Raw genomic sequence first — 14,228 nt, 5'->3', positions numbered from 1 at the left:
TGTAGTGAACTTTACTTGGTGTATATGTTTACCAAAAATTTCGACAATGTTTAAAGGCCCATGTCTGAATTCCGACAAATGTTTAGGCCCGACAAACGACGTTATGCCGCCGTTTATTTTAATCGTTTTTTTTTGTGTCGGTTGACTTTCACCGGAGATTCCTATAGTCCGCCGTCCACAAATAATCCTATGAACTCGAAAGTTCCGGCGATCTCTGATTTTCACGGTCAATTTTGATGGAAATTCGAAATTCAGAAGGAAAGCTGCCGACTTCGCTCAAGAATCTTGACTTGAATAAGAGTCATGAACCAAAGAATAAGATTCTTGTTTCGGCTTATCTATCTTCCTCACGTAAACCCACCCTCGCTTTCTGACGTTCTTGTTTATGCGACTCTCTGTTAATCCGTTCCTCTTTAGATCTTTACCTGTGCAAATTGCAAAGCTTTATTGACAGCTGAGGTTTATGTGTTTGGATTCTCTGACATTTGTCTGCTGGTTTTGCTTAAATCACAGGAATCTCTGCGTTGAAACCAGGACCTCCATCTCTTGTCAGCTTGTGTCTTGGGGTTGTCGGGAGGCATTTAGAAGAAATCATTCCTTGTTTAGCTGATATCTCCGACATCTTTCCTGCCGACATCAAGGTTCTTTAGTCTCTTTTGTGTGTTGCTCTCACATGTATTATTGGCAATGCTCTTAAAGAGTCTTTTAGTACTATGCCACTGCTAATCAAAAGGCGTATTATTCATGTGTGAAACAGATGTCGATTGCTGCCATTGCTAAAAGAAGGAAGCTACTGGATGATGATTTGATTATCTCTTTGGCTGACACTTCCTGGGAGATTTTAGACGTTAGCAGTTCAGATGTCTCGGATTCTGGCCTAGCTAAAGTCTCGGAGATGTGCAAATCTCTCCGAGCTGTGGACATTAGGTATTAACTATTGCTTAAAGAAATTAAGTTGATCTCTGTGTCTAGGTCCTGTGATATCTCTATCTGTGTGCTCCTGCCTCATTGTTTGGGTTAATTTAATCACCAATACGGGATGACTTAGCTAGGTATGCTTTCACTCTGTGTTTCTTAAGCTTAGCTAACCGTTGATCGAATTTTTTTGTAACCATCTACTTCCTTTAAGATGGGAAGAAGACAATTTACCAAAACATATATCTGATTGTGTTGGGTTGGAGTAGTAAATTTGTTTTGTAGTTTAGTAGTTCTAGTTTTGCGGGTTCTTGAGCTAGGAGCTTCTTCTGTTCATTGGATAATTGTGTTTCTTTGGCTATCTCGTGTGATGTATAGTTGCATTGTTTTGTAATGCAGCCGGTGCAACAAGATCACATCCATGGGAGTCTCAGAGCTTGTACAAAACTGCCGATCATTGGAAACTCTAAGATGCGGGTAAACTTATCTTTAACTGGAATTTACTGGCTTTTATTTTGTTGGGGAGTCTTGTCTATTTATTCATGATTATTTTGCTGGGTAAAGTGAGATAGAATTGAACCCATATTGTGTGGGTTTGACTAGGGGGCTAACAAAACTTTATAAAAAAACAGGCAAATGAGAGAAAAAAAAATTAATATTGCAGAGGATGCCCAAGCAGCGAGTCCACAGCACGCAGATCTTTGAGTTTGTTTAAGCCAGACTTGAGTAATGTCGAAGAAGAAACATGGGAAGAACTAGACGTTACAGAGATTGGTCATGGCGGTCACTCATTGCGTTGGCTTGTTTGGGTACGTATTGTCCCTCTTGACTAACAAGCTACCAGTTAATAACAAGAATCTACTTTCTAACTTGCTTCTTCTGCAGCCACGAATTGATAAGGACTCATTGGAGATGCTGTCCATCGAATGTCCAAGAATAGTAGTAAACCCCAAGCCCTCGTTTCTCACTTACACTCTACACGAGGTTCCTCGAGAAGCCTTACCAGATGTTGCATTGGACGAGCCCTTTGTGAAAGATATTGATCCCAAGACGTGGGTTGTTAGAGGAGTTGTGAAGAATCCCACAACCCCCTTATTATCATTGACTTCCTCCGGTGAGCTGTCGATAGCAGAGAAGTTCAGACTAGCGTTTGCGGAGAGAGATGCACGGTTAGCCCCTAAGCGAGCTAAGAATGCAAGGCAACAGCAGCGTCGTGCTGAGAGGGATTGGATGATGTCCAGTGACGAAGCCAAAGCGGTGGCTTTTGCATCAAAGGCCACCAGGTCTTTGCGCACGAAGTAGTTTGTTTACTTGATGAATGAGTGTTGTATTCTCTGTATAAAAACAAGCGTCAAAGAATACACAAGAGGAAGATCAGTGCATGCCGCTTCTATACTTTGTTTATGTTGTATCATTTCAGAGAGGTTTTTTTTTGAAGATAAAACTCTTGGCTCTGTTACTTTAATTATGAATCTGTTGTTGATGCTTCAAATTAAAGTGGTAGAAAACGAATTACATGTAATGATATTTGTCACTTTGCATTTTCTGTTCAAACCTAAAAATTATGATTAACCGACTTCCCAATTCCCATGGCGAAGGAACTAAAAGTAAAATTGGCTACATTAGATATGGTCATATGGTTTAGTATATTAGTGTTAATTACTAGTGTAGTGTGCTTTGTTTGACCGTTGAACTCCTCATCACCAAAGAACAAAACAATATTGATGATGATGATAGTGACCGCCACAAGAAATAATAATGTTGTGTAGGTTGGATTGTATCCATGACGACAAAATAAGAACCAATCTTGTTGTGTTGTTCTTCAGTACTACACCTCTTGTATCACTTTCTTCCTCTTTCCTTCCTCTGAGATTCCACTCTTTAAATTTTTATATATTAAAAACACCCTCTATTCCTAATTCATATACTATTGCATAACTAATTTTCTCCCATCTTCAAATAAGTAGACAAAAGGTACATAGATTCTTACATCCTTTAAAGTTTTCCTATGATGCGATGCGACTAGTTGGTGATGATTTCATATTTCCGTAAACATAACACACATATTCTTACTCATCAGTGTCCACTCTTAGACCAATTCATATGAAAGCTTGTTGGTCTTTTACTGTGGACCGCAAAATGTATTTGTTGATTAAGGCCCAGAATATACAAACCGTCGCTCTCACAAATCATGGCTCAAATTGATTAGGTCAGCATAGATAAAACCAAAACCTAAAATTGTCTTTTTCTTTGTTGTTTAAAGAAGAGTATCAAAGTTCGATGAATGGCGGCTACTTAAAAGGGCCCCAGGCAATTGACATCCACTGAAAAATGTTCCTCTCAAACTAAAAGTTTTTGTCTGTTCTTAAAAACCAAACCAAATCACATCACCACTGCTTCTTCTGTTTTATTTTAATTGTGTTATAGAATAAGAAATTTAGTTTTAAAATAAATATTGTTTTATAACGTTAGTACAAAATTTATTAATTTTATATTTACATTTATTTTTTTATTGGTTAAAATATGATTAAATATATTGGTAATAATATTTTTAGTTAATAAAGATATAAATTTAATTGTTTTATTAATTTATGTGTCTAAATGTAAAATAACAATTAAAATCAAACAGAGAAAATATTATTTCTGAAATCTTTTTCAACTCATTCACTTGTGCCTAGATTTAAATGCAATTATAATGTGCATTTTAATTAGCCGCCGTATAAAATATTTCCTATCATCTAAGAAGCTTTAGAGAATAAAAACGATATTCAATCAATTTTTTTAAGATTTAGATACTTTTTAGCTATATTTAATCAGATTTATCATTGGTTATTTGGTTATAATTATCATGTAGAACTGTAAATTTGTGGTCTCATTAAAAATCCACCGCAGGGCATGTCTACCTATGGACACCACGAAACAACATGCATTCTGGTATCATTTACCAACACAATAAACAAACGCTGATGACTTGTAGTTTTGTCCTAAAACTTGGATATTAATATTTACTAGATCAGCCGTCTGAGTTGAACTATTGCCAAAAGTTAAAAGGCTCAAAATTCTAATCTTAAAGGCGATGAATCTGTGAACTTTTTGGTTTATTTTAGAAACAAAAAGTGTAATATTATAGTTTACCCTTAACATAGTCCATGTGATACTCAATATATAATAACTAGTAGAGCAAGCTCAAATCATAAGTTACTTCACGTGGTGAAGCATTCAAAGTAAGTTTGATCACATATGCCTTGGTAGACAGTATACTTTCTTTGACTTTTCATTATCACAGAACGCACCAACATTGATGATGCAAGATATATTATTGTCCGGACGTGCAATCTATGGGTCCTGGCCATGTTTTTTTGGATCATATCCATGAAGACAACATAAGAACCAATCCTTGTGTTGATCTTCAATCCCACACCTCTTGTGTCACTTTCTTCATTTCTCTTCTCAAATTCTCAAGCTCTTTTTATTGATTATCTTGTCACAGATTCAACTCTATAAATCTCACTATATTAGTATAGTCTCCAAGGTTCAACTAATAAACTTAAGGTACGTAGATTCTTTCAATCTTTTCTCTTTGCTATTTTGTGGCTAGCTAAGAGAAGTTAGCTAACTAAAAATCCTTATATGTTGTTACTCCGTTGTGTTTGTAGAAGTAGTGAGTTATCAATGGAGAAGAACATCAAGAGATATGATGTGTGGAGATCTTTGAAAGATGGAGATTATCAAGAAGAAGATGTGTGGGATGTTCTTGATGGATATCATCAACCCTCGTTGATGATCAGCAACCATACGAGTAAACCATCTTTACTAGCACAAACTTTTCTTTCGAGTGAGCCTAGGATGATTCCAGAGAGGCAGCGCAGAGAAGGAATGGCACATATGGGACAACACTCGGCTCCTGTCAATGTTCCAGAGTGGTCAATGGTTCGCAGAAAGAAGACAAAGAAAGCAGAGGATGATGATGATGATGATGATGATGTATCACCGGAAGAGTATTTTCTGCGGCGGAGTCGATCATCATCGTCGTCCTCGGTTATGGAAGGAATTGGAAGGAAATTGAAAGGAAGAGACTTGAGCAAAGTCAGGAATGCAGTATTGAAGAAAACTGGATTTCTTGAATAGACAAAAAGATTGTAGATTATTATATGTTTGTATATATATATGAATGGTCTATATATATTTTCACTATCATTAGATATTTTTTTCATTACAGGAACTATTAGAATTTTCCTTAAAAATCTTTAGTTTGCTAAGATGTATGTATGTATGTATGTATTAATATGTGATTTAATTTGGCATAATAAAACAAAGGTCTATTATTGTTGAAACTGATGCAAAGTTTATAAGATTTGACTTATAAGTAAGAGAAACAAAAAGACTTTCATGAAATAAAGATTATACGAGCTTAGGGGGTTCATTGAACCCATACGATTCGAACCGTCGATGACAGCGATATTCAAACTGCTAATGACACTTGGCTGAACAAACAAAAAACGCTTATAGATTTCTCTATTAAACCAGACATTGATTGAGGATGTTCACGTGGTGCGCACGTGGGTCGATGTTGATTCCCATTTGTCGCCATTTTATGACAGCAACATGTGAACAAGGAAACTCGATTAAACTTCAGGATCAAACATATCATCATCTTTCATGTTGAGTATTTTTTACTATACCCGCCTGGACATTTATGTAAAATAACAAGACAAAGATTGCAGATGAAAGATTGTACAACTCTGTAAAGTAATATTTTTTTCTATTGTTTTTGAGTGTTGGACTATTGTTCGTTGTTCAATTTATTGGTCGAGTGGTCAATGTCGGTAGCTTCGTAATGTCTAATCTCCTTTGATACTGTATTATTTATTACTGCAAAGTGAAAGCTTAACTAATAAAGCTAGTACTATTAGTTAAACTATCACACAACATAAATAAGATTCCATTCATCTTTCTTCCTCCAGCTTCGAAAGCAAGTACAAAGCCACGACTTCTCTTGCTAGGCTTCTCCCTACATTGGTCTCCAAACTTTTCATAGGAATCAATCTAATCTTTTTCTGGATCTGAAAAAAAAAAATAACTGGAGGTTTGGGGTTGACTCCGGGAGAGAGTCGTGGTCGTGGTCGTGGAGGGCGTCTCTCTGGTATAGTAGCTCTTTGGTGAGATTCTTTCTTTCTGGGTTTCCTTGGGATCGATAGATAGAAGAAGATCCTTATATGGTTTTGGTTAGAAACACAACCAAATGTCGTTGAAGCATCATCATCACCATAGAGGAGTAGAGCTGTCGGCGGCTTCAAAGAGTTTTGTCTCAAAGAAATGGGCTTTCTTACTCTGCATCGGTTTCTTCTGCGCGGGAACTCTCTTCTCCGACAGGTAATAAACAGAACAATGCTCTGTAGTAGATTAACTAACGCATCAATATACATAAAAAGGGGAAAAAAAACTTATCTTTTGAGAGTGTTTAAATAGAATGTGGCCAGAGCCTGAAGCCAATGTTGCATCAAGGGAAGCAGCTTCAGATGAACGGCTGCTCTTAATGTCAGAGGACTGTGATTCATCAAAAGTAAGTCTTCTAACTTTTATGTGGAACTTGATAAGTGTCATGAATCCTTAGAAGGACATTCTAAAATTCCGTATTGTTCTTCATTAGAAGACAAGCCTTGGAGAAGTGTACAAGAGTCCTGATGCAACTCAGTAAGTGCTAAAAAAAAGACCTGATGAAACTTCACTTCACTTCCTTCTTTTTTTTTAGCATTGAGCTCGAATGAGTGTGTTTCGCAGAACGCTAGACAAAACGATCTCAACTCTGGAAATGGAACTAGCGGCTGCAAGAGCCGCGCAAGAATCCATCATGAATGGTTCACCAGTCTCTGATGAGTTCAAGCTCCCTGAAACTGTTACCAAAAGAAAGTATCTGATGGTTGTTGGGATCAACACTGCGTTTAACAGCAGAAAGCGCAGAGATTCGGTTCGTGCTACTTGGATGCCTCCCGGTATGTTCATCTAATCCCCGCAGGTCTCATCCTTAAGTATACTGTCTGGAACTGAACATTGATCTTCTTGTATTAGGCGAGGAGAGAAAGAAGCTAGAGGAAGAGAAAGGGATAGTGATGCGTTTTGTAATAGGCCATAGGTAGTACCTTAGAGTGGCACATATAGTTACTTGCGTGGTTGATTCATGTAATATAAATAATATTAGTGTTTTTTTTTGTGTAGTGCCACTCCTGGTGGTATTCTTGATAGAGCGATTCAGGCTGAAGAAAGTAAACATGGAGACTTCTTGAGGCTGGTAAGAGTTGTGGATATGTTACTTCATGGCTATCTGTTTTCTAAAATTCTTATGTTTGTTTTGAGCAGGATCACGTTGAAGGTTATCTAGAGCTGTCAGCAAAGACTAAATCTTACTTCATAACGGCTTTTGAATTGTGGGATGCAGACTTCTACGTGAAAGTTGATGATGATGTGCATGTCAATATAGGTGAGAGAGAATAATCCCTCTTTACTTTTATCTGAATTGTTATGTCAACTTCTGTTACGGATGTTTCTGCAGCAACGCTGGGAGCAGAGCTAGCAAAATATCGTATGAAGCCTCGAGTATACATTGGTTGCATGAAGTCTGGACCCGTTCTTGCTCAGAAGTAAGAGCTCTTCACTTACCAAGAGACTACTATTTTCTCATTTGTCTCACATTCATTTGTTTATGAAGAGGAGTGAGGTATCATGAACCTGAGTATTGGAAGTTTGGAGAAGAGGGTAACAGGTACTTCCGCCATGCCACTGGTCAGCTCTACGCAGTCTCCAGGGAGTTAGCGTCTTACATATCTATAAACAAGTTGAGTTCTTTCTCAAAAAAAAAAAAAAACTAATCTGCTTTGTGCTTTATACGCTCTCATACGTTTGACTGTGTGGATACAGAAACGTACTACACAAGTATGTGAATGAGGATGTTTCTTTAGGATCATGGTTTCTTGGATTGGATGTGGAGCATGTAGATGACCGTAGGCTTTGTTGTGGTACTACAGGTAAAAATAAAAATTCAAATGGCCTTTTATCTGTTTTTTTAAGTTGATTGAGTGAGAAAGTGCAGATTGTGAGTGGAAGGCGCAGGCGGGGAACATGTGTGTTGCCTCGTTTGATTGGAGCTGCAGTGGGATTTGTAGATCAGCGGATCGGATGAAGGATGTTCATCGAAGGTGTGGAGAAGGTCCAAACGCTCTCATGGCTGTATCATTTTGAAAGAAAGATAACAGAAGGAACACATTTAGAGAAGAAGAGTATAGAGTAGACGAATCAGCTCAACACCGTAGTAGTAAAGACACACACTCTATATATGTTTAAGTCTCTTGAACTGAGATGAGAAGGGTTCTTTTTACCCTCCTTTCTTATTATTATTATTATTTTTTTAAATCATTTCTCTGTTAAGGTCTGCAATTGTTTGCACACAGTAAATGCAGTTTTTTAGCTGCGAAAGGAAGGACTCATTATGAAGGCACCTTCACAAACAAACTCTTGTGAGAGCTTTGAAATTGATTGTAACAACTGAGAATGTTGATTTTTTTATAGATTTTATTAGTCACGTGTTTGGTGTTTATTCACAGACGGATGATGATAATCTGAAGAATCCTGCATGGAGCGATTATGGTAGAGATTGCCAAAAAAAAAGTACTGGACCACATACCAATTATGTGGTTCAAGAGTTATATACTTTCCTTTGATTTTACGAATCTCGTCAATTATCTTTTTTCAGGAAGTACCCATTTGAAAATGTTCTTACTTCATTAGTTAAACTTTTTTTTTTTGCTCGTTTTTTTCAGTTACATTTATGAAATATCATAAAACGAATCAAACTGCCTAATTTATTACTTGTCTTTTCAGTTACATTAATGAAATATGCTTAAATGAATTTAAACTTCTTATTTTATTGTTTGTCTTTTTCAGTTACTTTAATGAAATATCCTTAAATAAATTTGGACATAATGTCATTTAATCAACCAAAAAAACTCATGAGTTATCCCTACGTGCATAATTTTAATAATGGAGATTTTTAAAAACGTGCATCATTAAAATGTTACCTAAAACATGCATCACTAATATATAAAATGCATCAATAAAACTAGAATTTGACTCACACAATTGTACGGATATTATTTTCAGTTGATTATTTATTTATATTTTTTATTATTTAATTATAATATTTTCATTTTATATTTGAAAGATAAATGAATTTTCTTTCAAACAATATTTTTGTAAATGTATTTTCTTAAAAATAATCAATTAAAATTGTTATTATCATTGAATATCATTATTTTTGACATAATTTGAGTTTTCGTTTACATCAAAACTTATCATATTTTAGGATAATTTTAATTTAAAATGTAATTTTCATATTTTTCAAACAAATTCTAAAAATATTTTTTAAATATTTTGTTATACTTGTTAAAAAAATATTGAGTTGCATTTCAAATAAAAAGGTAAAGATATTAAAAAAATTCTAATTAAAATATGTAAAATTTAATATAGTTTTAAGGAAATGGTCAAAAAAAAAATTACACATAAAATAATCATGATTTTTGTTAACTGGGCGGATCATTATTTATATGATATCGCACACGAAAGAAAAATTTATGTTCTTAAAATTATCTAATTAACTCTATACTCATTTTTTTTAATATGATATCACACATTCGTAAAAAAATAGATAGTTTAAGATACAAAAAAATATATTTACTTAATGAATATAATATAAACGAATATTACAAATATATCATTTAATAAAATAAATAATTAAAAACTGAAAATTTGCGTCCGGTTGTTTTTAGTTTAAGTGTAATTTTCAGTGACATAAAAAACAAAAGCTATTTGTGACGTTTCTGGTCTCAGGCTCACTCATCTGCTATTCTATTTAAAGCCATTCAATTTCCCAAAAACTCACACTACCAGCGGAAAAATAAAGGAAACTTACATCGAAAGATCTCTCCTTTCTCGTTGAAACTCTCGAGTTTGTATCCCGTCTCTCCGCCGTAGATTTCAGCTGTTTTGAGGGTCGCATTCGTTTACCGTCATCTTCCCCGGCGTTCGATTTTCAGCAATCACGGCTATTATATACGGCCCATCTCGAGGCGTTAGCTCTCACGTCAACATTGTCCGACGCAAGGGTTGTTGTTTAATCGAGTCTAATCCTTCGCCGCACGGAGGACGCGGAGCTCTGCCGTCTGAAGGCGGCAGCCCTTCCGATCTCCTCTTTCTTGCCGGAGGCGGGTTCCAAAAATCATCTCTTTCCTTCTTCCATTAGCTTTTAGGTTTTTTTTTTTTAGTTTCCTTTTGAATTTCGTGTGGGGCAAGTCTTTCTTTTTGTTATTGGTTCTTGAGAAATGTTGAAAATCAAGAGGGTTCCGACCGTCGTGTCTAATTACCAGAAGGATGAGGCTTCCGATGGTTCTGTCGGCGGCTGTGGACGGAACTGCCTCAGAGCTTGTTGTGTTAACGGTAAAGTACGCGTTAATGCTGAATCATTGATTTTTTTTTTGCTTCTTTGATTTTATCTAATTGATGTGGTTTTGTTCAGGGGCAAGGCTTCCTTTGTACGTCTGCAAGAAAGTGGAAGACTCCGGAGAGAAAGCTAGAGAGCCTCCGGTGGCTTTTCTCGAGTCCCTTGTCCTCGGCGAGGTAAAGAGAGACTCAGTTTTGTCCTTTTGTTGCTTGAATGAGTATCAATTCACGTTATAAGTGTCAATTCGTATGTTTAAGTGGGAGGATAGGTACCAAAGAGGACTCTTTCGCTACGATCTCACTGCCTGCGTAACCAAAGTACATAAGTCTTCTCTTCTCTTACCTTGTTTAGTCTTGTGAAGCCAATCTGGTGTTTCTCATTGTTGTTTTTAGGTCATCCCTGGGAAGTATGGCTTTATTGCTCAGCTTAACGAAGGTCGTCACCTAAAGAGACCAACCGAGTTTCGTATGGATAAGGTTTTGCAGTCTTTCGATGGCAGCAAGTTCAACTTCACTAAAGTTAGCCAGGAAGAGATGCTCTTCCAGTTCGAAGCTGGCCATGATGACGAAGCTCGGTTCTTCCCCTGCATGCCTCTTGTCGCTGAGAATTCTCCCAGTGTTGTTGCCATCAATGTAAAAGAAGCTCGAATTGGGTTTCAATAGTGGTTGTTGTCTAGCAAAAGATTTAATTTTTGTATATTTGTATATAACAGGTTAGTCCGATCGAGTATGGCCATGTGCTGCTGATTCCTCGTGTTCTTGACTGCTTGCCTCAGAGGATGGATCACAAAAGCATGTTGCTTGCACTCCACATGGCTTCCGAGGCTAAGAATCCTTACTTCAGAGTTGGTTACAACAGCCTTGGTGCTTTCGCCACTATCAACCATCTTCACTTTCAGGCATATTACTTGGCCATGCCTTTCCCATTAGAGAAAGCTTCTTCCAAGGAGATGATGATTACTACTGACAATGGTGTGAAAATCTCAGAGCTTCTGAGCTACCCTATGAGAGGTCTTCTCTTTGAAGGTGGGAACTCTATGCAAGACCTATCTGATACTGTATCGGATGCCTGCGTTTGCCTCCAGAACAACAACGTTCCTTTCAACGTTCTCATCTCTGATTGTGGAAGGCGGATCTTCTTGATGCCACAGGTATAAATAACCTTTAGCTGACAAGCCTTTAGATCATTATTAGTTGTAGGATCCATTGAATAACTGTTTAAATAATGTCAATTGCAGTGCTACGCAGAGAAACAGGCTCTAGGTGAAGTAAGCCCCGAGGTGTTCGAATCGCAGGTGAATCCAGCTGTGTGGGAGATAAGTGGGCACATGGTGCTCAAGAGGAAAGAGGATTACGAAGGAGCTACAGAGGAGAAGGCATGTAGGCTCCTTTCGGATGCTTCTCTGTCAGAGGAAAGGTTTAAGGAGGTTAACGCTCTCATCTTTGAAGCCATAGGTTGTAGTAAACCAAGAGGAAGAGCTTGAAGGAACCAAAGATCACCAGCAAAAGACTAGTAGCAGTGTAAACCAGAGAAGCAATCGATCCCATGGAGGTCCTGGCACTGAGTGCCTTGTCCTCCAGTGAACAACATCAGTGGTTTTATGCATAATTAGTCTAATATGCATAAATAAGCAAACTCTTCGGTAGTTGCATGATGGTTGTGAGTGTTTGTCCCCAAGACTTGCTGTCTCTTCTTTCGTAAGTTAATGTTTTGGATATGGCTCACCAATTTAATACACATGAGCTTTTCATTATCATTTCTAATTGGTTTACCTTTTGAGATTTACAAATTAGCTTTAGATAATGGGTTCAAAGAACACCATTAATAGCAAATAGTGGTGTCATGTGATATTAGGATGACAAATATCAAACGAACAAATCAACCAAAAGGTCTTTTAACAACCATCAAGACCATATCAGTTTTCTAAAGACAACGGTCACGATAAAAAAAAAAACAAGTCTGCAAATCCTAATGCTGATAACTAACTACTTAACCATTCATATCACACAAATCTTAACCATGAAACTCTAAATCCGGATAATTGTCAGGCCAGAGCAACGCCTCCACCAGTCTGATGGAGCATGGCATCGATCTCATCACCGTCCTCCATGTCAAGCTGTAATAACAAAGATTTAGCATTAGAAAACTTGCATGGAAAACAAACAATAGTCTAGTTAGATGGAATGTATATATATACCTCGTCGGGAGTCTGCTCAGCACGAAGTCGACGGCCATCAAACAAGAAGGCAATGGCGTTCATGTCCACGGATTGCCTGTCACAGTAAGCATTCATGAGCTTCTTCAGCTGTGTGCTTCTCTTGATCCTAAAGAAAACCTCATTCCCATCCTGTTTAACACACAAAAACACAACATGAGTCTGATCTTGAGCATCAATACATTTGCCAATAAAGGTTAGAGAACTCTATGGAAACTACAATCCATAAGACTGATACTCATGTTTGCAGCGAAAATCAAAAAAAGGATTTAGCTTTATGTTAGAGCATAGTTTACAATCGCATGGACATAAGAAAGTTTCTAACTTTAGCCTTCTGACATTGTAGTACGAAACCCTAGAATTGCGAACCACAGAAAGCAGCCAAATTGGAACCCTAATCGAAGTTACAGAAGACATTGAAATAGAAAACCCAATACCTGACCCTTGACCTTGAGGTTGATGTGAGCTCCTCCGTCTCCGGGCTTCTTGTCTTCTTCCTGGGTTGCAGACATCCTTCCTTTTACTTTCTTAACTCCCCTCCGACTGAAAGATTTTACTATAACAAGGGTTTTTCTCCCTTCTCATGCTATTACATTATTAAATTAAATAGGGGAATAAGAACATTCCACGTGTCCAACTCTACACAAACGAATAGTTCATTTGTTTTTTTTAATGGATTTTTGTTTAGGTGTGATGTGGGCTTCAATTAAAATTAATAAAAGATTGGCCCATTCACTTTATCCTTCTCGCTTTAAGTTTATGTTTATCAGTCAAAATAGTAATAATTTATATTATGTGTTTCATTGTATTTACCAAACTTAATACATTTTTTTACAACAGTGAATTATATATTTACTTTCAGGATTATTTAAATTAGTGATTTCAAAAGAAAAAATGAAATAAAATATCAATAAATTAAAAAGTATGCACAAAAAAAAGTAATGTTTTGTTTGTCAAAAGAAATCTAACCAAAGTAATAAAGAATTTGATTCTATTTGCTATATCTTATATATTAAAATAGAAGTCATGACTTCTTTCATGTGTGATTTTTTAATTTGAACCATCACTTAGAAATCTTATTAAATATAGTTTATTAAGACTAATAATACATAGAATTCTTAAAATACTTTAATCATAATATCTTTTGATATCTTTTCATTTTAATTTAAAATTTTAACAAATCTGTTTTAAAAGAATTTTATAATATATTCATTTTCGAAATTATATTTAAATATTTATACTAACTTCGAAATTAGTTTGAAATATTATTATACATTAATATATTCAGTTATCGTTTATAAGATGAAAATAAAATATTCTATAATATTTTATCTATTATATAATCATAATCAATTATATTAAATAAAATTATTATATTGAGGTAAATATAATAAATTTGTATTAAAATTATAAGTTTATAAATTTTATTTTAGTAAGTATAAAATATTTATGTTCAAAAATAAAATCTAATACGTTGGTAAAATGGGTTAACATTAGCAAACTATATAATATATGTATAAAAATTAACATGTATTTCTTTAAAGCTAATAATATAAAATCTTTGTAACTACTTTAATCATAATATATTTTCATTTTAAATATAATATA

General features: G+C 35.8%; 4 protein-coding genes and 1 pseudogene across 7 annotated transcripts; 4 read left to right on the top strand and 1 right to left on the bottom strand.

The window, feature by feature from the left end:
* Window positions 1–121: 121 nt before the first annotated feature.
* On the top strand, window positions 122–2,456 carry LOC106305710. Its single transcript, XM_013742063.1, has 6 exons — window positions 122–351; window positions 514–641; window positions 758–927; window positions 1,315–1,392; window positions 1,580–1,724; window positions 1,801–2,456. The coding sequence occupies exons 1-6, from the start codon at window positions 237–239 to the stop codon at window positions 2,215–2,217; spliced, it is 1,053 nt and encodes a 350-aa protein (XP_013597517.1). The 5' UTR covers window positions 122–236; the 3' UTR covers window positions 2,218–2,456.
* A 1,664-nt stretch (window positions 2,457–4,120) lies between these two features.
* Window positions 4,121–5,249, top strand: LOC106305709. 2 transcript variants are annotated; one of them, XM_013742062.1, is made up of 3 exons: window positions 4,121–4,139; window positions 4,406–4,467; window positions 4,572–5,249. In XM_013742062.1, exon 3 carries the CDS (start codon window positions 4,588–4,590, stop codon window positions 5,041–5,043), a length of 456 nt encoding a protein of 151 aa, XP_013597516.1. In that variant the 5' UTR covers window positions 4,121–4,139; window positions 4,406–4,467; window positions 4,572–4,587; the 3' UTR covers window positions 5,044–5,249. The 2 variants fall into 2 exon arrangements, with proteins under 2 accessions (XP_013597516.1, XP_013597515.1); XM_013742061.1 differs by lacking the exon at window positions 4,121–4,139 and adding an exon at window positions 4,154–4,316.
* A 583-nt stretch (window positions 5,250–5,832) lies between these two features.
* Window positions 5,833–8,325, top strand: LOC106305707 (probable beta-1,3-galactosyltransferase 4). Of its 3 annotated transcripts, none has more exons than XM_013742059.1 (11): window positions 5,833–6,288; window positions 6,385–6,478; window positions 6,566–6,609; window positions 6,697–6,908; window positions 6,985–7,048; window positions 7,132–7,204; window positions 7,273–7,393; window positions 7,466–7,553; window positions 7,622–7,747; window positions 7,831–7,937; window positions 7,981–8,149. In XM_013742059.1, exons 1-11 carry the CDS (start codon window positions 6,158–6,160, stop codon window positions 7,986–7,988), a joined length of 1,068 nt encoding a protein of 355 aa, XP_013597513.1. In that variant the 5' UTR covers window positions 5,833–6,157; the 3' UTR covers window positions 7,989–8,149. The 3 variants fall into 3 exon arrangements, with proteins under 3 accessions (XP_013597513.1, XP_013597512.1, XP_013597510.1); XM_013742058.1 differs by having other exon boundaries at window positions 5,835–6,288; window positions 6,569–6,609; window positions 8,003–8,325; XM_013742056.1 differs by having other exon boundaries at window positions 5,836–6,288; window positions 8,003–8,325.
* A 1,529-nt stretch (window positions 8,326–9,854) lies between these two features.
* Window positions 9,855–12,340, top strand: LOC106305706 (annotated as a pseudogene).
* On the bottom strand, window positions 12,256–13,187 carry LOC106305708 (small ubiquitin-related modifier 1-like). The gene is made up of 3 exons (XM_013742060.1): window positions 13,058–13,187; window positions 12,603–12,752; window positions 12,256–12,521 (listed from the first exon to the last, which is right to left on the bottom strand). Exons 1-3 carry the CDS (start codon window positions 13,130–13,132, stop codon window positions 12,450–12,452), a joined length of 297 nt encoding a protein of 98 aa, XP_013597514.1. The 5' UTR covers window positions 13,133–13,187; the 3' UTR covers window positions 12,256–12,449.
* Window positions 13,188–14,228: the final 1,041 nt, after the last annotated feature.

Source organism: Brassica oleracea, chromosome C7 (genome assembly GCF_000695525.1).
Source record: "Brassica oleracea var. oleracea cultivar TO1000 chromosome C7, BOL, whole genome shotgun sequence".
NCBI lineage: Eukaryota > Viridiplantae > Streptophyta > Magnoliopsida > Brassicales > Brassicaceae > Brassica > Brassica oleracea.
Note: the sequence above shows the minus strand (reverse complement) of the source record. Positions and strands in the feature narration are given on the sequence as shown.